We start from the raw sequence: 26,022 nt of genomic DNA, 5'->3' as shown, positions 1-26,022 counted from the left end.
AAATGCGTTAAGATCTTTTCCTTCTGCTGTCTGAGGTTTCTAACCGCGTTGACAAAGTGGTTGAAAAATGTTCCCTATAGTGTCACAGACATCATATCACACCAGACGGAGAAAGTTTATGTGCACAACAAATGTCCAGCTCCGGATAAAATTCAGCTATTCTGAAGATCTAGTTTCGAACATTTCTCAGAAAAGGGGAGCAAAAGCCGTATTTACGTGTGGTCCTATACTTATCCAGCTTCCATTTTGGTGATAGATATAAAACACCAGCGTTACATGTTTTTCTCACGATGAGTGTGGTCTGGAAAAGAATTTCTAGATCGACCCCACACATTGAATCGAAATAGCAAACAACTGGAGAAGTCGCATCGATATAGTCCTATCATTTTATTTTCCCGCCAGGACCACCGTCGACCGGCTGCCTCATGATAATGCTCCTCTAGCAAAAACCGTCTCCAGGTTGCGTCAATATCCTACACTTACACGCATACATACACGCACGTACACACACATACATACGCCTACACACATACACAAATACAAACACACACACCTACACGCAACTACCCACACACTCATGCCTGCACACAGACACAAACACATATGCCTACACACAAACACATATGTCTACACACAAACACACCTACCCCTCCCACACATAAACACACACGCCTACATACACACACACACACACTCGTGATTGCGGAAAACATAATTTGAATTCAAGAGGTCAAAATTCAAATTATTATTATTATTATTATTAATTTTTTTTTTGAATTTGTGGAGTAGCGAAACATTTAAAAACTACATATTTGCACTCGCCAATATGTTATCACTTCCGAGGTATTCTTCCGAGGATATTGTTGATCAAATTCATGCAAATGCAGATAATGAGAGCGACGACGATAATAAGAAATATGAAGAAATATAGTCAATGGCTTTCGATGTGCAGAAAAACTTTAATATTTTTTTGAAGTCACGGTGAAAATGTCGATTTTTTTTTTTTTTTTTTTTGCGTGCACAAAAAAGATACAATCAGACAGTAAGTAAGGCAGTTCAAAGCAAACTAACCAGAAAATAATAATAATAATAATAAACAAGTGTGTATGAATTTTTTTACGAGCACTTGGTCATAACGAGTAAATATTGTGATCTTTTCGTGCTCGCTTTAAGCGAATTCGACTGCACAATATGAAATGTAGGGGAATGTGGGGCAAGGTGAAGTGGTTAAGATAACTTACTTTTTTCAAAATGAACAATTTGGAAATTTATTCTGAAAATTATGGTGCATAAGCAAAGAACAATGTATTTTATAGTATAACTTGCATTGAAACATTATTTTTTAATTTTTGACAATAAGTTTGTACTTTTAAAAAAAGGTGGAAATTGTTGACTTCTTTTTACATCCTTTTACAAAAAAGGAAGTATTGTATTCGCAAAAAAATTTTCATTCAAAAATCGGCTTTAATTTCTATTTTTCTCACCCCCGAATGAATGTTGAGTTTTTTTTTCGACTCGACCACACGTGGATATATGCCTAGGAACCTACAGACACCCGAAATATCAATTTTGACAACCCCGAGTTAATTACAACGAATTTTCTCGTGACGTCCGTATGTACGTATGTATGTGCGTATGTGTGTATGTGTGTATGTATCTCGCATAACTCAAAAACGGTATGTCCTAGAAAGTTGAAATTTGATACGTAGACTCCTAGTGGGGCCTAGTTGTGCACCTTCTATTTTGGTATTCGGATGTTCCTAAGGGGGTCTTTTGCCCCTTTTTGGGGGGAAATCATTGTTAATTTCGATGTAAACTCAAGTGGTGTTATAATTTGTCGGACACTTGGCGATATATCGCCAGTCTTTTGATCGCCAAGTTTTGCATTCGGATTTCCAACGTTACGGATATGCTTCATCATGACTCCCCCCCCCCTAAAACGGTAGTCTGCATCCGTCCCTATTAAGTATGAATTTTTACGATTTTTTTCACGATCTCGAATTTTTACTAGCACTCAGTTATAATCAGGGCTGCTGAGTTGGAGGGAAAAGGATCTACTCTGGCTCCGACTTTGGAAGTTTTAGAAGTTTCTACTCAGACTCCTCAACCTCAAAATCAGTCCGACTCGAACTCTGCAAGCGCTGCAGAGTAGTGGACTTTGAGGGAAAATGACCGACACTCTTGGAACTTAAAACTTTCGATTCCTGACTGCGACTCCGACTCCTTTACATCAAAATCCGTCCTACTGCGACTCCACGGCCCATGGTAAAAACCGCAAACATCGTCGACCCGTCGGCCTGTCGTCGATTGTAATGTTATCACGTTACACTTTTGGAACCAAAAATGTCCGCTACATCAGCTCTCCTTACATAGTGGCCTTAAGGTCTGCAGCTATAGTATCTGAGAAAACTACAGAATATGCTACGGAAACTTAAGAAAAAGAGAGAGGGGGGGGGGGAGAGGAAGGAGAGTATGATAAAGAAAAGCACAGCAAGAGCAGAGCGGAACGGAATCGAGTCTCTCTTGACCACTTGTTACGCAAAAAGAGGCTCGAGATAAATTGTGAAGGTCTTATCTTTCGTTCATCGTGTTTTGGATTTCGGGTTGTGCCTTTCCCATCTGAAGACGTGTTGTGTACAGTGGAATCCAGGATGGCACGCAGTAATAGAAGAACGGAAGTAAGTACTTTAATTGCTTTCTGAATTACCGCGAAACCCCGATTTTACGTTTCTTAAGGGACTGGGTTAAAAAGACGTAAAATGCGGGAAAAGGGAACATAAGGGAAAAGCACAGAAAGCAAAAATTCAGTAAGAAAAACTTACGGAAGTAAAGATGATTCTTTTAAAAAGTATAATATCGATATTTTCCCGAAATTTTTTTTGAGCAATCACGATTGCTTATTGTCCTCACTTGACTATTTTTTGGCGTGCTATCATTTTATTTTCCCGCCAGCACCCTCTGCCAGCACCACCGTCCACCGGCCTCAGGATGCTGCTCCTCTTGCGAAAACCGTCTCCAGGTTGCGCCCATATCCTACACACACACACATACATACACACATGCCTGCACACACACACACACACATAGACACATACCCACACACACACAAACCCACACACTCATGCCTGACCACGGACACCAACACACGGCTACACACACACACGCACACACGCCTGCTCTCAGACACAAACACACACCTACACACACACACTCACACACATACCCACACACACGACTGCACACAAACACAAACACACACCTACACACACTCACACACATACCCACACACACAGACACATGCCTGCACACACGCAAAAAAAAAAAAAAAAAAAAACACGTGATTGCGAAAAACATAATTTGAATTCAAGATGTCAAAACTCAAATTAATTTTTTTTTCTATTTTCGATTATTTTAACATTTAGGTTTCGAATTTGGGCGTTTAGGGTGAAAATAGTCCGTAATACAACAGGATGGCACATAATTTATAGTATGTTTTCCTTGATTTATTTGCAACAGCGGGGATTAACTTAGGAAACGATATGCTTATTTTAGAACTTTTTTTCCCTTCCCAGGGAAAACATCAAATGCAGGAAATTCATAAATAACAAACTTTTCATCCGAGTTAAATTAACATTTGCAAACTGATAAACTGGGACCTGATGAAAAAAACGTGAAATGAGGGAAAAACGTAATTTCAGGGACGTAAAATCGGGGGTTCTCTGTAATTGAAGCTTTTAGATCTTGCGCGGATTTGCTGGCGAAAAGTAATTTTACAAAATAGTGACAAGCAATCAGTCTATTGTGATCAACCGGTCGATCTCGAGCCGGTTTTAAACTTTTTTGACCGAGTACCACGAATAAACATTACTTTCTTGGAAAAAAATCAGGCTTAACTTTGGAATAAAAAGTTATTTTAAATTTCTTCAATACTTTTTAAAATCGATGAAAGGACCACCTTCCTCATCTCTACATAGTATAAAATGAAGTCTCCAAAAAGCGTCTGTGTGTTGGAACTCGCAAAACTTGAGAACTACCCGGCCGATTTTGCTGAAATTTTCAGTTTGTTCCTTTTAGTTCTGAGAAGGTTTGCAGATCAGTTCGAAAGCAATTCGATGTACATAGTTCTTTTTTTTTATCCCAATTTAGGCCCAATTTTCACATAAATTCCCGAACATGGGGGTGAAAAATTACTCGCAAATAGTAATATTATATATTGTTGAAAAGGGAAGAATTTTCCGCGTTCTACGCAATGTGTTCCAATGCTCTAACGTAATTGCAGCGGGAGTTTTTTACGTTTTTAGCTCGAATTTTTTTAGGCTTAGTTGAAATTTAGGCACTACTTTCTTCATTAAATCCATCAATAAAAAGTGAAGGAATTGTCCTCACGGTTTGTTTTTTTTTTTTTTTTGACAGCAAAGGAAAGAGCTGCTTTTTTTACTCCAGATTTAACTCGACCTAAGGACGCAAGTTTAGCCGTCTATCTCCATTAGAAAAAAAATTTACAAGCGAATTAAATGAAGTTCAAAAATCTGTTCTCTATTCAAGTTTTTAACCCTTTTATTTTGCGTGTCCACGATAACGCTTTTTGAATCCATTGTTTATTTCCATCTTTCTCATTTTCAATTCTTAAACTTATTTTATTTTGTGTTTCCATGGTTACGCATTTTAAATCCATCTTTCTCATTTTATTTTAATTTCTTAAAAGTATTTTAGTATCTGTCGTCATTGTTTGGCGAGAACATTTTGCATGATGTTTTTTTTTCTTTCATTTAATCCTGGTTATTGAAGATACTTCACTTGACGCAATGATTTTTTAAGGTAGACCGAGCAAAGCCGGGCAACGCAGCTAGTATAGGATATAGTAGACAATTTACTAATTGAATAACGCAAACCTCACCAACAATAAAACTCGCGCCATAGCAAGATAACTTGATGCTAGCATTTTCTAGTAATGTTTGACTTTGACAAGGCTGAACTAGATCCGATAACTTAACTGCTTTGCCGGTAACACTGTCATCCTCATATATATAATAGCCAATTCACTGACCGAGCAACGCTGACGTCACCAGCAATGAAACTCGTGCCATAGCATGATAATTTGATAATATCTTTTGGTAACGTTTGATATGCAAGGAAATGCTTTATTTAGACAAGGCTGAACAGGATCCGGTAACTTAACTGCTTTACTGGCAAGACTTTCATTTTAGGACAATGAAGAAACGAAAAAGTGGTCAACAATGAACTCTATCAGCTGGAGTTTAGGGTTCATTCACTGGAGTTAGGGTTAAAATTTCAGCAGTTAAAGAATTACCAAACAGGCAATTGCTTCGTTCAAATGTCGAAGCAATTTTCACCCGTCACACCTTTACTGTTTGACCACGGATTGTATGTAATTCGGCAATCTGCCAGGTAAAGACGATTCCATCTGATTGAATCTAGCAGGGGAGAAGGGAAAATAACGATGGGATTTTGATGCACGCGTTTTATAATGTCACTAGTGCCTTATTCATTTATTGCATTCTCAAAAATAAAATAAGGGGAAACAAAAATAGTTACCATGGAAACAACAAAAAGAAAATAAAATGTTTTCATTTCGTTAAGGAACGTCAAAGCAAAATGGTAATCTCAAAACTTTGTTGTAAATAAATAAATCAATTATCTTTAGCCGTGAGGATATACATCGAATATACTTGAGATTAAAAAAATGTTGCTGTGAGCAAATTTTCATTTTTACAAAACTAAGGCGAAATAATAGAGAGGAAAAAATGCACATCTGAAACAAACCAACTAACATCCCTATAAAGTAATAGATACGTCCATTTCCGCCAATAAACCGGAGCCTTTCCATGTAAACAGTACAGGCCATTTTCTAGGTTTTTAATAATTAAGAAAGAAAAACTCGCTTTGTTTTTAGTTTGTGTCCGCAAAAATTTTCATGGAGTTACAGATGAAACTTGTTATGAATTCTTAACAAGTTTTTAAATTAAAAAAACATTGTTTTGGTCAGGATTTTATCAATGGCACAGCAAAGAGAATATCACATCCCCCTCCCCACGTCCCGACGGATAGGGTGAACTTAAATTTTTGGGAGGGCTGAAGTTCTCTATTTGCGGAATGGAACTCCAAATTTTGCCGAAGGATAAAATACGGGGATGCGCACATAATGAAAAGGGACATTCGGACATTAAAAATTGCAGCATTGCAATTTTGTCCCCAAATTTGCCGAATCGTCAAAGTTTGTCGAATAAAGAAATTTATTTTTATGAAGTCACAGTGATCTCTCATGACCTCTCATTGCGACTCCCTTGTATGTTGCTTCACTAGAAAGAATAAACCGTGGGTTTTATAAAAAAAATTCATCTAGTGTCTTTAAAATTCATAGTCAGGCCCTGATCACGAAAATCATAGTCGGCCGGGCCCCGTGAAACAAAATACGAATTGTAGCTGAATTAAGCTTTTCCTTTTTTGTGCAGTTATATTTACTACTACTGATACCCGCACGGCTTTGCCCGTAATAGAAAAATTAAAAGGTCTTTTGGTTCGCCTGTATATTTACAAATAATGTATGGTGAATTCTCTCGCCAGTTGGCTTGTACCCATCTTACGGCTCCACGTTATGATAATTTCGTAATTTACTCGTCAATCTTATGATATTTTTTTTCTTAAAATTGGAATAGAAAAAGAACCACATCGAATTTTCGAAAAATCGCTTCGAGGTGCACACCCCCATGCTACATACTAACTTTGTGCCAAACTTCATGAAAATCGGCCGAACGGTCTAGGCGCTATGCGCGTCACAGACATCCTACAGACATCCTGCAGACATCCTATAGACATCTAGACATCCTACAGACATCTGGACATCCTCCGGACAGAGAGACTTTCAGCTTTATTATTAGTAAAGAAGTCCATCCTTGAAAATTGACCAAGGTTTTTCGATAAGGCCTTCAGTGTTTTGGGCACGTGGCAGTTGGCAAGATTGTGTTAAAGAAATGCTGTACTGCCTGGAGCAAGTTGGATAACATACCTACTTAAGTAACACATTTGTATACCAGTCACACAAAGTATTTTTCTTTCTTTTTTTTCTAATTTGAATAAGAAATTTAATATCACTGGTACTTGTTCCACGCTTTCGCCAGCACTGACCATTAGAACGAGGTGAAACTATCTGACTTTTTAATTCAATATTTTTCATGGCCGCAGATATACTTTCTTTTGCATTTTAAGAATCTTACGTTGAATAAGATTAGCATTTTCGTAAAGAGTAATCACAGACGATCGTTTTCTGGGAGTTAAAGTCCGTGTTTAAAATTGCTCAAGAACAAGTACTTAGCGGATAGTACAGGAGACAGCAAGCACTGACAAGTTGAAAAACTTGGTAACAGAATATAATAACAATCAGCACATATATAACTTACAACAGAGCTTCCCAAACTGTAGTCTACCGATCCCTTGGGGTTTCACCGACGCCTAAGTAGGAGGATCGGCGGCAAACTTTAAAGAAAAAAAAGTTTAAAAACTTAAAATGATAATGAAATAATACTTTTGCGCTTAAAAATCCCGAATTTGAACTTTGGAAGTATGGCTTTGTCCTTTGAGCACTACTTTCCGACATCTCGAGGTACAATACTGAAAGATGATGTATGGTAACTTCAGTCTGTCGTCACGGAAATATGAATGTTTGATAGCCATTTATTTCAGACTGCACCTTAAAATCTATACTTTTCAGGATTCTTACCTTCAAAAGGTCTGAAAAATACAGGATGCGAGGTCATTCGGGTGACTAAAAAAATGCATTGGGGAGTAGTTCTTTCAGAACAACCTTAAATCAGATTTTATTTGCCACAACTAAAAATGTACAGTCTTGAGCAAACAAGAGACCGAGGGGACATGATTCAGTTGTTTAAATTTATTAAAATGAAAGATGTTACGGGGCTTAAGTTTAGCACTGAAAACAGGACAAGGGGTCATTGTTTTAAGCTATTTAAATCTCAGGCTCACATGGATATTAGGAAAAATTATTATTATAGCAGGGTAGTGGAACCTTGGAACAGCTTACCCGAGGAGGTGGTAATGAAGTAGATAGTTTTAAGGGGGCCATTGATCTTCACTGGGGATTGTAAATTGACTAGGACCAGTCTAGCTGGGCCCAGAGCCTGTTGCTGGTCGTCACTTTTGTATTTGTATTTGTATTTGTATAACTTACCGATGCGAAGTCAAGTTTCGATTCTACGCAGCCTGTAACGTTTTCATCTCTCGTGTCAGGACAACTAGAGAATGCATAGACTCTATGAGACGTTTAATATACATCTAATATTTGCAGCTATTTTACTATATTTTATGTTACAAGATATATGTGAACTTCGAGAGACCATCGTCTGTGGCTCTCAGGTCTTTACTCAGTAATATCTCTTTCCCTTTGACCTTCTTTATCTTTCCTAATATACGGGACCCCTTAAGTGAAGGAGCCTGTTATTGTTTACGTTAGACTCTCGGTGAGAATTTCCCTGCTATCTGGGATTTGGAAGCTCGATGACAGTGGCCTGAAGAATGTTCGCTATAATGTCACAGACATCATCTCACACGAACAGGGCCGGATTTGGAAGTGTGGAGGACCCGGGGCAACGAAGGAGTGGAGGCCCCTAATCAGGGTTCGAAAAGATCATCATATTTTCGAAAACATCCGATACTTTGATATATATCCGAATATTTTGATACATATGTATATGTCCGATATTTTCGGGCAGTACTTTAATAGTAAATACATCCTGAAGTTACTGCTATTTATTTTTTGATATTATTATTGTAATTTATAGAAAAGAAAAAACGTAAAATTTGCTGATATGTGAAAGTTAGGATATTTTGTAAAAATTTTATTGTGGGGGACCCCTTTGTTGTGGTGGCCCCGGGGCTGTAGCCCCGCCTGCCCTCCCCAAAATCCGGCACTGCACACGAAACGGAGAAAGTTGATGTGCACAACAAATGTCCAGCTCCGGATAGAATTCAGCTAATTTGAAGATCATATTGCCAGCATTTCTTAGAAAAGGGAAAGCTACTGTCTGACCCATAGACTAATAATAAGAGTAGACCGAGCTTTCTCATTCTTGCTGATGAAGAAAATTGGTTCAGAGATGTATCATGTGACTAGTGGAAGGGCTTGGCGAAGACTTTGGCAGCATGGTTGCTAGATCGCAGCATTATCTATAGTTTGGCACTCGACATGTATTTTAAGACAATGTGTTTTCATTAAAAAAAACTTCCAAGTGCAGAGATTGAACTGTTTTTCTTTTAGTTATGCATTATTTTGACATTAGTAATAGTTTTTGATCAGTTTTCGGTAACTTTTATTTCATTTGGAGCTGTCAGCGTTGGCGTGAACGAAATGGCGTAAACGTTTTGCGTTAACACAAAAATGTACTAATCGGTATCTTAAATTGAAACTGTAGGTAAAAATCTTACCGTTTGCTGATTCTTCTTGGTCGCTTGCATCTTTTATTGCTTAGAGAGTTATTGAAATTGACTAAAGAAAATGCACAATACTATCTAAACGAAAAACACACTATATTAACAAAATATTTACAACTTAGAATAACAAATTTACAAATCGGACTTCATAAAAGATCATTCTTCCGTGTTCCATCAATTCTATTTATTTTATTTCTCGCGAACGTTGATCGTCTGCTACGATTAACGCCCGCTGTTGCTAGGATATCCACCAGTCACATGGTTTGGTTTATGAGCAGCAAAAGGGTTGCCATAGCTCGGTCTACTCTTATTATTAGTCTATGGTCTGACCATCTATTTCATAGAAAGACTAATATCCGGTTTATAGGCGGAAATGACGTATCTATTAGTTTATAGGGCTGTTAATTGATTTGTTTCAGATGTGCACTTTTGCTTCTATATTATTTAGCCTTAGTTTTGTAAAAATGAAAATTTACTCACAGCAGCATTTTTTAAATCTACTATATTCTATTCATATTCTTACGGCAAAAATTAATATATTTATTTATTCACAACGAATTTTTGAGCTTACCATTTTGCTTTTACGTTCCTGAACGAAATGAAAACATTCTATTTTCTTTTTGTTGTTTCCATGGTAACTAGTTTTTCTCCTATTTTATTTTTGAGCTTGCAATAAATGAATAAGGCACTAGTGACATTATAAAACGCGTGCATAAAAAATCCCATCGTTATTTTCCCTTCTCCCCTGCTAGATTCATTCAGATGGAATCGTCTTTAGTTGGCAGATTGCCGAATTACATACAATCCGTGGTCAAACAGTATTTACGTGTGGTCCTAGACTTATCTAGCTTCCATTCTGGTGATAGATATAAAACACAAGCGTAACGTGTTTTTCTCACGATGAGTGGTGTTTGGGAAAGAATTTCTATATAGACTCCACACATTGAATCGAAATAGCAAACAATTGGAGGAATTGCATCGGTATGAGCCACCAAAATTAAAAAACCGAAGCTGTCTATAGATATTGATCCTCATATTCAACTCTATTCAGGCCCACGAGAGGCCATGTCAGCCCAGTCGGAAGTAGGGGACAGTCCTTTGAGGGGTCCCAGCTCCGAGTTCGGAGTAGAAGTTGTATAAATTTGACAAATTTTATTGGGGGAGGAGAGCCTGACGACCAAGTTGGTAAGGCCCCTCTGTGGCCCTGTAGCTATCAAAAGCTATATCCAATATATTAAAATTGTATCAGTTTAAAAATCCTCACTCTTCCGAATAATTTGTCGTTCAATTTAAAGTTTACCCCGTTTTGTTCCTTGACTTATGTCGGTTCAATTTCATATGTTGAGTGAATGTGCTTTAGAGGACGTTTAGAAGGTTCATCCCAAGAAAAACATCAAGCATCAATTTTACATTGCATCGCTGGATTTGGAAGGGTTTTTACTCGTTTTTGGAATCAATTACCAAACCTTCAAAATGGAGCCCTTTCGGAATATGCTATCGGTCAAATCAAAATTAAGGGGGAAAGCAGTTTAGGAGGTCGACATTTTAGTGTTTTTTGGGATTTTTTTAACATTGAAAGAATAATCAAATTTCGTTCAAACTTGGGGGATATTTCATTCATCTTGTGAAGTACACTTTGTGATTTTTTTCAAGTTATTTTCTCCAGAAATAGTGAAACTGCAAGTTACTATCCAAGGGCGGTCGCCATCGCCATCAGAGCTTGTTGCTAATGGGCATTACCGAAGCCGCAATTTTTATCTGTAATCGTTTCAAATTTTTTTTCTCGTTAACAACATATTTCCAGAGAATATAAACCCAAATGTAATAAAAAAATGTTCAAAAATGCATGTTTTAAGTTTTTTGGTTTGCAATGACATGTTTTTCCACCATTTTTTCCACATTTCTTGGATTTTTTTTTTTTTTTTTTTAAATTTTAAAGTTAATAATATCATCCCAGAGTTAGATTCATATATATTGTAACTGAATAAAGAATATTCACACAAATTTTTAGAACGATTGGTGAATATCTCGTTGAACTAGAATGCCCAATAACTGAAAAAAAAATTGTATCGAGAAAAACGCGTTTGAAAAAAACTGTTGTGAGAGTTTTCGAATCTCCAATCGGAACTAATCGGAATTTTCCACTGAAATTTCGGCAACATGTTCTTGAATATTTTGTTTAACATTTTATGACATATAACAAGTGGATTTTTTTGACCCGTATGAACTGGTCCCCCCCCCCCCCCCCCTTCTCTCTCAAATGAGATAAGTAACACTGCGCAGTAAAAAAAAAAATCAAAATGTATCTGGCACCATTCTTGCCGATTCTTGTGTAAACCGGCTCCCTGAATCTACTGAATACGATCCCAGTTTCTTTCAAACTCCCCCCCCCCTTTTTTTTTAAATAGCGCACCCCCCCCCCCCTCCTTTTTTTTTTTTTTCCTGTTTTCGACATTTTCATAGTCATATTTTTTTTTTTACTTTCTTCTATATCTAATATATAGAAGAAAGTATTGGATTCGTGCAAATTTTCGAATTTCGAATTTTGACGGATTCGAACGTTTTGAGGTGTGCTGAGTTCATTTAGACTATTTTTGGAAAATGTCTGTGTGTGTGTGTGTGTGTGTGTGTATGTGTGTCACGTCTGTGTGTGACCAGTTTTTTGTGGCCGCTGTACAGCAAAAACTACCGCATGAAATTGAACGAAATTTGGTACACATATGTGCCCCTATGTGAACTTGTGCCCATTGGTTTTTGGCGTGAATTCCTCCAAAAGGGGTGGAGCAATGGGACGTTTTTTGAGTTACGCGTGCTTGCTATTCCTCAAGAAGTAACCGGCGGAATCAAACAAAATTTGGTCCATATGTTGCCCCTAACAGGAGCAGGTGCTGATTCAATTTTGGTGTCAATAGCTATACGGGGGTTGAGTTATAGAACGTTTTTTGTCGTCAATTGTGACTGCTGTATCTCAAGAAATAACGAACGGAATCAAACAAAAATTTTTTTGACAAGTAGCCCTTAGTGGGTATAAGAGCTGATTTTATTTTGGTGTCAACAGCTAAAAAGGGGGTAGCGCAATCGCCCGTTCTTTTTTTCCATTGTGAGTGCCCTATCTTAAGAAGTAATGCTACGTTCTGGTTGAAATTTGGAATATAGTATGTAAATCCATACGTAAACAGGCTTTGGTTCAATTTTGACTCCAATCGCTCCAAGAGGTGTTGATTTTTTTTTTTTTTTTGCGAATAAAAATAGTTTTTATTAATGCAACAATAAGAAAGATAAATCGTAATAGATTGTCGTTTGCGTATTTCTCGTGATTTTAATTGTATGGAAATGATCGGAAATATTATCTCAATGATTTAAAATTTTTAACTGTTGCCATCTTATGTTTGTTAATAAATAAAATATTTGTAATTAATTCAAGTAAGGCTTTTAAAGTAACTTTCAATTTTCGCTCTTTGTTTTGTTTTTACAATAATTCAGACATTGGGATGGTCGTCAAGTTTTTGCATGTGTAATTTTGTTTTTGTTAGGAATATTGCTTCCTCGTCAAGCATGGGGAGGGATCAGAAAAAGGAAAAATATAGAAGAAAGTTTCGTGATGCTCACAACATACTAGTTTCGAGGGGAAGGGAGCATAGAAACCATTAACATTCTTCTGAGAGACTAAAGAGGTGAAAAGTTAAAAAACATGAACATTTTGTAGTTTTTTTCAGTAAGTTACTGCCCTATGGCCACGACTAAGGCAGAAATACATGAAATACACCGCCAGCTCAGTCATCTCAGCCGAGGATTGCAGTTCCGTGCTTATTAGCACTTATCAGCCCGGCTTAGGAAGTGACTGAGCTGGAGGTGGAAAACCTCTTGAGGAAGCCAAAAGCACGAAACTGAAGTCCTCGGCTGGTGTTGAAAAAGAAAGTGAAAAACATTTTAGAGAGAAAAATAATTGTTGTGCTGCCATCTATTGCTCTAAATTTGGAACACATTCACATCTAAGAAAAAAATAATAAAAATATCTGAATTTTTCTTACTTCAGAATTTTGGATTTGAATTGAATGAATTTATTAAAAATACTGCTAATTAGGGCCACCGTTTCAAAGTTTTCCGGGGGAGGGAGAGAGTCAAAGGGGGGAGGGGGGTCACTCAATGACTAAAGCAAGAATCTCATCAAAATACACGTAAAACGCATAACTAACCATATTATGTTTTTAAAATCCAGAAGTAAAGAGAGTAATCCTCCCCCTCCCCCCAAATCGCCCAACGGGCTTGCTGTACTATACTGTATTACTGTAAATATTTTTGAAGGAAAAGCAGTTTGTTGCAGGTAAACTATGTTTTCATGCCTCTCTTTCTCTCTTTTCTTCGCTGGAACTAGATATTTCGAAACGTTTTCTGGGTTTCAAGTCTTTAATAATTTATTTTTGGTACTGATTTCTTCTTGGGCAACTATTTAAGGATTACGCTGTTCAATATTAGATGAATTTTATATTTCTTCTCTTCTGAACTGTGCTGGTGCTGCCATCTGTGAGTGAATTGGGAATGTTGCTTAGGATACTGATTTGTGGTGATAGCCACCTATTAATATGTCCCTCTGGAGCTTGCATCGAAATTTATATTTGGAGGCGCCCAAAGTCAAAAATTATGAAATCTTTCCAAATTTATATTTGAAAAAATCTTTACTCAGAATGAGTAGTACGCAACCGTAGGCGCTGGTTCGTACATGGCTGTGAATTTTCAAGATGCGGAAAATAAACAGATCTATGTCAAATGTATATGCGTTATATGTTACATAACATAAAATAAACAAACATAAACGAGCAAACGATCCCTCAAGTACTCGTTTGGCTTTGAATACACTTGGAAAAATTAAATTCCTTGAGAAGTTTCTCATCGAGAGAGTCCGGGTGCATCCATTTATCCATATAGTGGGGAGACTGGGCTATAAAATTCTCGTGATAACGACATCCGCTGATAGTGATGCTACGTGAAAGATGCTATTTCGAGAGATCGCACTAGGTCTGCAACAGGTAAAACCTCCAACGCTGCCCCATTAGAAAGAAGAGTTTTAACATCAATTTTTGAGGGACAAGTACCCTATGGTGGTTCAAAAATACGTGTAAAAAACGTTTCTCCTAGATAACACAGGACACCCCTTAATATTCTTTAGACTTTTGGATAAAAAAATAATGCTCATTTTTTTTTTTTTTTTTTTTTGAATTTTAGCTTCCTATTTCAATTGAAAGAGGGTGCTCAATCCCCTCCTCCAAATTTCATATCTATGGGGAGGGGTTTTTAAAAAATACATTGAACTGAAAAAAACAATGCAAAAATAAAAACCAGTCAATTTTCAAAAATGATCACGTTTCCTCAAAAATAATTAAAGTTCACGCAGACGTAAAGTGATAACAATGACATAATAATCTTTATTGTAATAAAAAAGAATGTAACAGCAGCACTCAACGGTTGTAAACCAGTTACAGCATGCGTTTAAATTTCCTAAAACATATAAAAGAGAACAAAGTCATAAATAAGCACTACAGAAAATATTTACACACACACACATAAAAAGGGTTTGCATTATCTGAGGCATCCTCACATAAATAATAGCCGATGATTGAGTAACCCGCATCACGGCATGATAATTTGATAATGTGTTTTGGTAATGTTTAAAATGGCAGGAAAAGACCTTATTGTGACAGGGCTGAACTCGATCCGGCCACTTAACTGTTTTACTGGTAAGACTGTGTCATTTCAGGGTTATGAATGGACGAAAAAATGGTCAACAATGACCGCTACCTACTAGAGTTTAGGGTTAATCCACTGGAGTTAGGGTTACAATTTCAACTATGAAATATCACCAAACAGGCAATGGCTTCGTTCAAATTAATGTAGAAGCAATTTTCACTCGTCACACATTGACGGGAGACTTTCTAGTTATTAAATAGCAGGGACAATTTATTGAAGAAAGGAAAAATACATATAATTTTGAGCATTAGAGAATCATGAAATAAATTATTGCGATTCAGGAGATCTTACTAGGTCTGCAAAAGGCTAAAGAGACTAAAGTAGCCCAATTAGAAAGAAGGAAAAAAATATTAATTTTAATTTTTGGCATCTTGAATTCAAATTATGTTTTTCGCAATCACGTTGTGTGTGTATGTATGCATGTGTGTGCGTGTTGTGTATGCAGTGCTGTGTGTGTACGCGCGCGTGTACGTGTAGGCGTTCGTGTATGTATGTAGGCATATGTGTTTGTGTCTGTGCGCAAGCATGAGTGTGTGTATGTGTATGTGTGTAGGAGTGTGTGTTTGGCGTCTGTGCGCAGGCATGAGTGTGTGGGTAGTTGTGTGTATGTGTGTAGGTGTGTGTAAGGGGGTATGTGTATGTGTGTGTAGGCATATGTGTTTGTGTATGTGTAGGTGCATGTGTTTGTGTGTGTAGGTGTGCGTTTGTGTATGTGTAGGTGCATGTGTTTGTGTGTGTAGGTGTGCGTTTGTGTATGTGTAGGTGTATGTATGTGTGTGTATGTGTCAGTGTAGGTGCGTGTATTGTATGCGTGTGTGTGTAGGATATGGACGCAACCTGGAGACGGTTTTCGCAAGAGGAGCAGCATCGTGAGTGCTGGTGGTGCTGGCAGAGGGTGCTGGTGGGAAAATAAAATGATAGCACATCAAAACAGTCAAGTGAGAACAATAAGCAATCGTGATTGCTTAAAAAAATATTGCACCTGAGCTTGTATTTATTATAATTGTTGCTATAGTTAAAAAATGCAAATAAATATAATAAATTGAAAAATTAAACAAATAGTGAAAAGAATAATAATTACATAAAAATTTAAACAAAAATTAGAAAAATAAATAAACAAGCAAGCAAAGAATAAATATAAAAGAAACCGTAATATTTTGCTCGACGACCCTACGCATTTCAAGGCATTCGTCATTATTTTTTTGTGGACAAATATTGCTCATATTTTACTTCCTTGCACGTTCATATAGAATTCACAAACTTTAATATCGAAGGTCCATATAAGAAAAGGAGAATAAAAATTTTGATTTAATTAAAAACTTCAGTTAAAAGTAACTTTAAATACATTATCATACCCTGCTTGAAGCTTAAAAGCATTATAGGGTCTGGTGGGGGAAAGTGGTCAATGGGGTAAAGTGGTCATACGTCAAATAAATGACCATAGCTTGAAAATAAATGTTCGAATGAATGTGAAAATTTTATTTTAGGTTCGGGGAGTTAGAAACTACATTTTGAATACAAAATTTCCAAACCTGGCAAAATTTTATGTGGTAAAAAAAATATTTTGTATAAATATGAAAATTTAAAAAATCTAAACACCTCTTTTAACTTCTTTGGGAAATTTTGTTTGTTGTAATTATGAACAGATTGACGGCACAGGAAGCTTCCTACATGTCTTAAGATCACTAACTCATTAGCAGTTAGCTGAATATATTTTAGATCATTTTTTAGAACAATTTCAGTAAGATGGGGTAAAGTGGTCATAATATTAGGCTTAACGAATATTTTTCTTCTAATGTCACTTAATAGTTATATATAAGGCAGAGATGAATTAAATATTAATTTCACTTAATGTGTATTGTTAATACCGCAAATGGGGTTAAATATACGAGTATATACGTATGCATACGCATATACTCTTGTAGGCACGTATATAAACGTATTCACATAAATGCACCAATAAATACGTATATGGGTATCTGCGATATGGGTATTTTTTATCTAGGTAGATATACATTCGACATTTACTCGTATGTATACGAACACTTATATACTCAGGTAGACACGTATATACACGTACGTACTCGAGTAGACACTTACATACAAGCATATGGCATACAAGTATACAGGGTTAGTTTAAACTTTTGGGCAAATTATTAAAATGTGTTAGAGGGGAAGATAAGAAGCAAGAATCACATAAGATACATATGGTCACAAACACAATGCTGACGCGCTACATGCACGCAAAGCCAGAAACTGATGGATGCAAAACAGGTAACAAATTTATTACACACAGAAAATTTTACACAACATTTTAGGTCTCAAGAAAGTTTTAGAGCGATTGATGAAATTTGTGGCCTGCAGCTGTAATACATGTGCGTCGCAATCACAAAGCACTCTCTGTTGCAATAACGAGACTTTTGAAAAAGTTTCATCTGTCGTTGCGCCTTTGTTGCGACTACAGGCCGTAACTTTTAACAAATGCTCTAAATATTTCTTAAAAACTAAATTTTGAGTAAAATCATCTTTGTGTAAAAAATTTGTGACCTGCTTTGCATCCATCAGTTTCTGGCTTTGTGTGCATGTAGCGCGTCAACGACCATCAACTCCTTATTATTCTTTGCTTTTTATCCTCACCTCTCACACCCCTTAGGTTTTTACTCAAGAGCTTGGATTCACTCTGTAGGCATACATGTATGTAAGCGTATATACTCGTGAATACATATACGTACAGGTTGACGAGTATGTACGTACATATAAATGTACGTATATACGTTTTTTCAGGTATAAAATTGTGTTTACACGTATACATGCGTATATACTCGTGCTTCCATATGTACATGTATATACGTGAGTAGACACGTACAAACACGCACTGGATGCATCCACGAATTAACTCGTGTATACCCGTATATACATTTATGTACAATTATGTATATACCCACATGTACACTTGTACATATATGCGTATATACGTCTACTATACATGTATATATTCAGGTATGCGCGGTATCTACTCATATATGAACGTGATTACTCATGTTTACACGACACGTATATACTCGTGAATACACGCATATATTAGTGCATGTACTTGTAACCATAAAAATAACTGAAATATACAAATATTAGGGTTATGTAATACGGTTTTACATTTATTTTTAACTATGACCACTTTACCCCATGCTATGACCACTTTCCCCCATCCCATGGGGTAAAGTGGTCATAAATACAAAGGGAAAAGAAAGTGTTATAAAACTAAAAAAATCAATATTTTTTTTTCTAAACTTCAATGTACTGTGTTCTTTAATAATGCAATGTAAAATAACAACAAAAAAAAGTTGAGGTGTTTAAATTATTTGTTGTATTTATTATCCACCAAAGTTGAAAACCTACGATTTTATGACCACTTTACCCCACCAGACCCTATATAATAAAAATAATCGTTACATAATAAAATATAATTTTTTCTAAATTGTCTAATAGGTTTTTTTTCTTGTCTATCCAGTGGGGTCGTTTCCAAAATTTTAAAAGTATTTTTTTCTGAAAGAGCATGCTTAAAAACATGGGATCTGACCATTTTTTGATAAATTTGTTTACGTTTAAAATTTTTAAAGAATTACATCAATCGGAGCGCTTTCATTGTTTACGACTTCTGTCGATGACATCACAAATGATGAAATGCCATTCAGTTTTGCCAGTCACAGAGCAAAATATTTAATTCGCATCTTTACTCACGTGTATTGGCAACGAATGGTTGATAGCAAGCGCTGAGCGCAATGTTTAATTCGTTGCTTGATTATCAGAACGTGGAAACACGGTAGAAAGATGCGGCAAAGTGCATCATTTGTGACGTCATCAAGACCACGCCTTGTTTGAAAAATCGGACATTTTAAAAAACTAATTTAAAAAGACTGTTGGGAAAGTGAAAGTATTTTCTGGGTCCATGTTTTTTTTTTTGCTCATTCTATCCATTTCAATGACTAAAAGAAGTACTTTTGACTGAAGGAAAGCACCTCATTATATTAGAACATGCAAAGGGAGCATTAAAATTTGACAGCACGAACAAAATAGTATCTTATTAATACATTGCTATACACTGACGCATTATAGGTTGTAAACTCTTCAACCTAATATCTACATTCGTATATGTTTCATATTAAAAAGTTATTCTTTGAAATATGGAAGTTCCGTTTTTCAAATCTTAGTTCATACGTGCATTATGTGCAATGATGAAAGTTCTTTGTTCATATGTTCTCCAGGCTTATTTACATGTGCCCTCCTGTAGAAGCACATGGTGAACAATTGAAGACATTTTTAAAAAATGCCATAAAGCAAAGAAAATGTGAGCATCCAGCATTATTTGTATTTTGACGTCTTGAATTAAAATTATGTTTCTCGCAATCACAAATAGCGATAGGACCCTACTCTTTGGGTTTCTTGTTTCTACAAATGGAATATAATGGAAATATCCAAAAAAATTTCCCTCGTCATATTATGACTGGTGGTTTTCTAGAATAGGTAATACGAGGCATATCCATTAAAAAACGAGCTGATGTGTGCATCACATGACTTCCTTTTACTCCAATTTTAATGTCATTTTCCTGGCTATTTTAATGTGATTCAATAGTTTACTCTCTAAATATCACCAACAGTGGTCAAATTGAAACCAGATTTTTAAAAAAAAATCGCCAAATTTGTCGCCAACTTGGCGATAAAATTTGGTGACCAAAAGACTGGCAATATATCGCCAAGTGTCTGCCAAATTATAACACCACTTGAGTATACATCGAAATTAACAATGATTACCCCCGCAAAAGACCCCTTTTGAAACACCCGAATGCAACCAAAAGGGGAGGTGCACAACTAGACCCCACTAGGAGTCTACGTACCAAATTCCAACTTTCTAGGACATACCGTTCTTGAGTTATGCGACATACATACGCACAAACGCACTACGCACATCCGCACATACGCACATACATACATACGGACGTCACCAGAAAAGTCGTTGTAATTAACTCGGGGAATGTCAAAATGGATATTTCTTGTGTTTATACTTTCTTAGGCACTTATCCGCGTGTTGTCGGGTTGAAAAAAAAAACTCAACATTAATTCGGGGGTCAGGAAAATGGAATTTAAGGCCGAATGTTGAGTGAAGAGTTTTTCGCGAATACAACACTTCCTTTTTTGGAAAAGGAAGTAAAAAGAAACTGTATCGTAGCTACATGTGCTATTTTCAAAAAATTTGCAATTCATTCCACAACTCAAAAAAGTTCATAAAAACGTCCTTTATTTTACTTAAAACATTAAAAGCAACTAAAACTTTTGTAAATAATACTAAAGAAATTAAAGTTAATCATTTGATTTCAAGAGTCAAGAGATAACGTTCAAACCAAGGCTAAATGAACTAAGTACAAGAACTCAGAAGAAACAAAATAACAAGCTAAATAATTTAAACAGACATGCAATATATATCGGTGTCCCAACTGCGCCACCTGCAGTTAAACTTAAAGTTACAAAGCTTGAACAGAAATAGTGATTGAGATGCGGTAATAAACTAGTATGTTGTGGCCATCACGAAACTTTCTTCTATATTTTTCCTTTTTCTGATCCCTCCCCATGCTTGACGAGGAAGCAATATTCCTAACAGAAACAAAATTACACATGCAAAAACTTGACGACCATCCCAATGTATGAATTATTGCAAAAGCAAAGCAAAGAGCAAGAATTGAAAGTTATTTTAAAAGCCTTGCTTAAATTAATTAAATATTTTATTTATTAACAAACATAAGATGGCAACAGTTAAAAATTTTAAATCATTGAGATAATATTTCCGATCATTTCCATACAATTAAAATCACGAGAAATACGCAGACGACAATCTATTACGATTTATCTTTCTTATTGTTGCATTAATAAAACTATTTTTATTCGCAAAAAAAAAAAAATCAACACCTCTTGGAGCGATTGGCGTCAAAATTGAACCAAAGCCTGTTTACATATGGATTCACATATATTCCAAATTTCAACCAGAACGTAGCATTACTTCTTGAGATAGGGCACTCACAATGGAAAAAAAGAACGGGCGATTGCGCTACCCCCCTTTTTAGCTGTTGACACCAAAATAAAATCAGCTCTTATACCCACTAAGGACTACTTGCCGATAAATTTTTCTTTCATTCTGTTCATTATTTCTTGAGATACAGCAGTCACAATTGACGACAAAAAACGTTCTATAGCTCAACCCCCGTTTGAGTTATTGACACCAAAATTGAATCAGCATCTGTTCCTGTTAATGGCAACATATGGACCAAATTTTGTTTGATTCCGCCAATTACTTCCTGAGGAATAGCAAGCACGCGTAACTCAAAAAACGTCCCATTGCTCCACCCCCCTTGGAGGAATTCGCGCCAAAAACCAATGGGACAAGTTCACATAGGGGCACATATGTGTACCAAATTTCGTTCGATTTCATGCGGTAGTTTTTGCTGTAGAGCGGCCACAAAAAACTGGTCACACACAGACGTGACACACACACATACACACACACATACATACACACACACACACACACACACAGACAGACAGACATTTTCCAAAAATAGTCGAAATGTACTCAGCACACCTCAAAACGTTCGAATCCGTCAAAATTCGAAATTCGAAAATTTGCACGAATCCAATACTTTCTTCTATATATTAGATATAGAAGAAAGTAAAAATAAAGAATTTATGACGGAATCCACCAGTGCACTTATCATAAAGATTATTTACACATTTACAGCTTATAACGTGATGTATTTTTATATCTTGTCCATCTTAAATAATGGGAGTGAGTAATTAGCAAATTTTGTATTAAGATGAAGTTTTGCTGTTTAAGTTTAAGTTCTTATGCTAATGTTTTTCCTTAAAAAAAAAAAATAAAATAAAATAAAATAAAAAGAAAACAAAACTTAATTTCACACCTCCCCTTTAAAAGTAAAATCTGCTTAAGTTAAGCCTTGAATGAATGCAAACGATTTGTAACCATGGCGACGACAATTTTTGTTCTTAATAAATATTTAAACTACGAATTAGCTTATTCTCGTCGTGATGGCAATCTGAAAAATCAGAACAATTTCATCTTTGGCCAAGTGAGGACAATAAGCAATTCGTGATCGCTCAATATGTTTTTCAAAAATTCTATGACACAAAGAAAGGGCTATTCAGTCATAGCGACACTTTTGTTTTGAAAAATTGATAATATTTTTGGAAGCGGGGCTCCAAATATCGAAGTAGCAAATTGCCGGAAAAAAAATCGATATATAGACATTTCGATATATGGAAACGATCTTATTTTATCATAAAAGTATCCTAAAACATTAAAATAAAAGCTAATTTTCGTGTATGAAACTCAATTTATAATTTATACGAGCATCGGATTAAATGAAAGTTAATTTTTTAATCATTAACAGAAACTATATTTTAACGCCAATATACATCTTCATATTCTTCGACAATTCAACTTGATCGCAACATTAGGGAATTTTCGTTTTAACAATGTGATCGAGAGAAAAGTAACAAAGCAATCTACTTAACTTGCATGATTTTTACTGAAGCTAAGAAGACTAGGAATGATAATCAACAGACAAAAGGGATAGCTTGAAACTTATTTTACAGTGTTACTGGTGACAACTAAGATTTGAAATAAACTTGAGGGAATTTAAGTACTTCAGAACAGAACAACGACTTAACTGCACACCCTTCAACCCCAGATTCCTTAGGAGTTCCGTAGCAACCTTTAGTAAACATAATTCTCTCCTCTAACCTACATTTTTCATGAAGCAAAGTCTAAAATAGAAAAAAAATCTACGAATGTCTCGAAATGTTTTTCGATATATAGAGTTTTTTTCGATATATAGAAACAATTTTTCTATATAATGAACAAAGAAATTGGCTAGGATTTCGATATATAGAAAATTTCGATATGTGGAAGTTCGATATATGGAGGTTCGACTGTAAATGAAAAAAAAAATGTTCACATGTAACACAGCAGCAATGGCTTGAGCATTCTCTGCTAAATACATAAAAACAAATAATCTTTTCGTCCTCCTTCATGTGCTGGCAGTCGTCCTGAGGAGGCTGGTAATTGGGGTGCGAAACATGTCACATAACCCGCGCCTAACTCGTTAGCTACAGACGTTTTGTGAAGATAAATTAAATGAGGCAAAGCCCCCATTCTCACTCTGACAAACATCTTGAAGAATGTCCTATATTCAAATGCTGCCAAACTTGAAAAAACGCTTTTTAAATACACATAAAAAAAATATTCGTGTTACATGAATTAGAACAATGGGGTGGTTTCCTTCAGTCAAAAGTAGTACTTTTAGTCATTAAAATGGATTGAATGAGCAAAAAAATAATAATAATAATAATTTGAATTTTGACATCTTGAATTCAAATTATGTTTTCCGCAATCACGAGTGTGTTTATGTAGGCGTGTGTGTTTGTGTCTGGGGGGTATGTCTGTGTGTAGGGGGTATGTGTATGTGTGTGTAGGCATGTGTGTTTGTGTCTGTGCGCAGGCATGAATGTGTGGGTAGTTGTGTGTATGTGTGTGTATGTTTTGTGTGCGTGTATGTGTAGGAGTCTGTATGTATGCGTGTGTGTATGCGTATGTGTGTAGGTGTATATGTGTGTAGGTGTATGGGTGTGTTTGTGTGTGTGTGTAGGTGTGTGTATGTATGCGCGTGTGTGTAGGACATGGACGCAACCTGAAGACGGCTTTCGCTAGAGGAGCAGCATCGTGAGGAGCCGGTCGACGGTGATGGTGCAGAGGGTGGCGGTGGGAAAATAAAATGATAGGACGCCAAAAACAGTCAAATGAAAGCAATAAGCAATCGTGATAGTTAAAAAAATACGTGAACCCAGAAAATACTTTCATTTTCCCAACAGTTTTCTTTTTAAATTTTTTTTTAATGTCCGATTTTTCCAACAAGGCGTGGTCTTGATGACGTCACGAATGATGCAATTGGTGCCGCATCTTTCTACTACGTTTCCACGTTATGATAATCAAGCAGCAAATTAAAACTGCGCTCTACGCTTGCTATCAACCATATCGTTGCCAATGCACGTCAGTAAAGATGCGAATTAAATATTTTGCACTGTGAATGGCAACACTGAATGGCATTTCATCATTTGTGGTGTCATCGGCAGAAGCCGTAAACAATGAAAGCGCCATTTACCTCAATTTTCATTTACCTCAGAACACTGAATTTTATTATTTGCTTAATTTTATTATAATTTTTTTCTGTATTATCTCAGTTGTAAGAGACGAAAACCAAAAGTACTCCATATTTTGTCTTTACCCTATATTTTACACTACTCAAAGCTTGTCGATTTCTGGATGACGTTTGCGTGCAGCTTCTGAAACATATTCCTTATTCTTTTCCTCCTTATGGTAATTTCAAATGCCGAGTGATTTAAGGGGGGAAACCAAATTAGATGGATTAAAAAATCCACCCTTTTTTATGTCATAAAATGCTAGTAAAACTCTTCGAGATTATGTTGCCAAAATTTAAGTGAAAAATTCCGATCAGTTCTGTTGCTATCAGTACTTAAGTGACTGAGATTCGAAATTGTTCGCAGTAGTTTTTTCACAAAATGCATTTTTCTCGAAACAACTTTTTTTCAACTGGTGGGCATTCTAGTTCAAAGAGTTATCAAAAATCATTCTGAAAATGTGTGTGGATACTCTGTATTCAATTATAATTTATATGAAATAGGATGACATTATTAATGAAAATATGTTTTTTAATGCAAGAAATGTGAAACAATCGTAGAAAAACGTGACATTGAAATCAAACACCTCAAAAACATGCAAATTTGAACTTTTTTTGATCACAATTAGGTTCATATTGTTAGCAAATATGTTTTTAAAGAAAAAGAAAAATTGTAATGATGACAGATAAAACTTGCGGCTTTGGTAATGACCACTAGCAACAAGCTCTGATGGCGACCGCCTATGGGCAGCAATTTATAACTCCACTATTTCTGATGGAAATGTCTTGAAAAATTACAAAACATACATCAAAAGAAGAATAAAACATCCTCCAAGTTTGAATAAATTGTTATTATTCCTTCTCTGTTAAAAAAAAAAAAAAAAAAAACATTTACGCAAAACACTAATATTTCGGGCTCCAAAACATGGTTTCCCCCATTGAGAAGGAATACAAATGGAGGGAGCCATAGCAAATGTCTCGGTGAAAAAAGCTTGGGACCCAATGTTTCCAGGTCAGGTGACTTGTTAGGCTGGGAAGTTGTTGCGTTTTGGCACGCAATCGCTCTTTTGGCATTAAATATTTTTCAGATGACGCGACGGCGCTTATTATGAAGTCGGGGCCACAAATCAGAGCAACTCTGGCTCCAACTCCTTTACCGCATAATAGTAAATAAATAAATAAATAACGGATACAAATACAAGGATGTCATTCAAACTCCCTCTCCCCACTTCTTTCCGGATTTTAAAATATAATGTAACTGAATTTTTCATGTATTTTGATGTTTATTCCTTGAAATGACGGGCATGTACAAATAGTTTAAAGTGTTCTGTTATTGACTGAAAATTTATGGACTCATATGTATTGTAATCAATGTTTTGAAATGATTTCATACGCAAGCATACTAGTATTTAATTTGAAGCATAAAAATAGCAAATCTTTATTCTTGCGCATCCGCTGTTCACAGGAGCTTGGCGAGAAGATACTCTCCAACAAAGCAAATGTACACAAAATGCTTAAGAGCCGTTAAAATAATTACTAGTTAAGTAAAATG

At 36.0% G+C, this 26,022-nt stretch overlaps 1 protein-coding gene across 1 annotated transcript in view; it reads left to right on the top strand.

Annotated features, from left to right (window-relative positions):
- Window positions 1-2,546: 2,546 nt before the first annotated feature.
- Window positions 2,547-26,022, top strand: part of LOC129219847 (solute carrier family 2, facilitated glucose transporter member 1-like) — a 105,417-nt gene continuing 81,941 nt past the window's right edge. Inside the window, exon 1 of the mRNA XM_054854155.1 lies at window positions 2,547-2,678. Within this exon, the coding sequence (XP_054710130.1) occupies window positions 2,652-2,678 (27 nt within the window). The 5' untranslated portion in view covers window positions 2,547-2,651. The remainder of the gene's footprint in view (window positions 2,679-26,022) is intronic.

Source organism: Uloborus diversus, chromosome 4 (genome assembly GCF_026930045.1).
Source record: "Uloborus diversus isolate 005 chromosome 4, Udiv.v.3.1, whole genome shotgun sequence".
Lineage (NCBI taxonomy): Eukaryota > Metazoa > Arthropoda > Arachnida > Araneae > Uloboridae > Uloborus > Uloborus diversus.
Note: the sequence above shows the minus strand (reverse complement) of the source record. Positions and strands in the feature narration are given on the sequence as shown.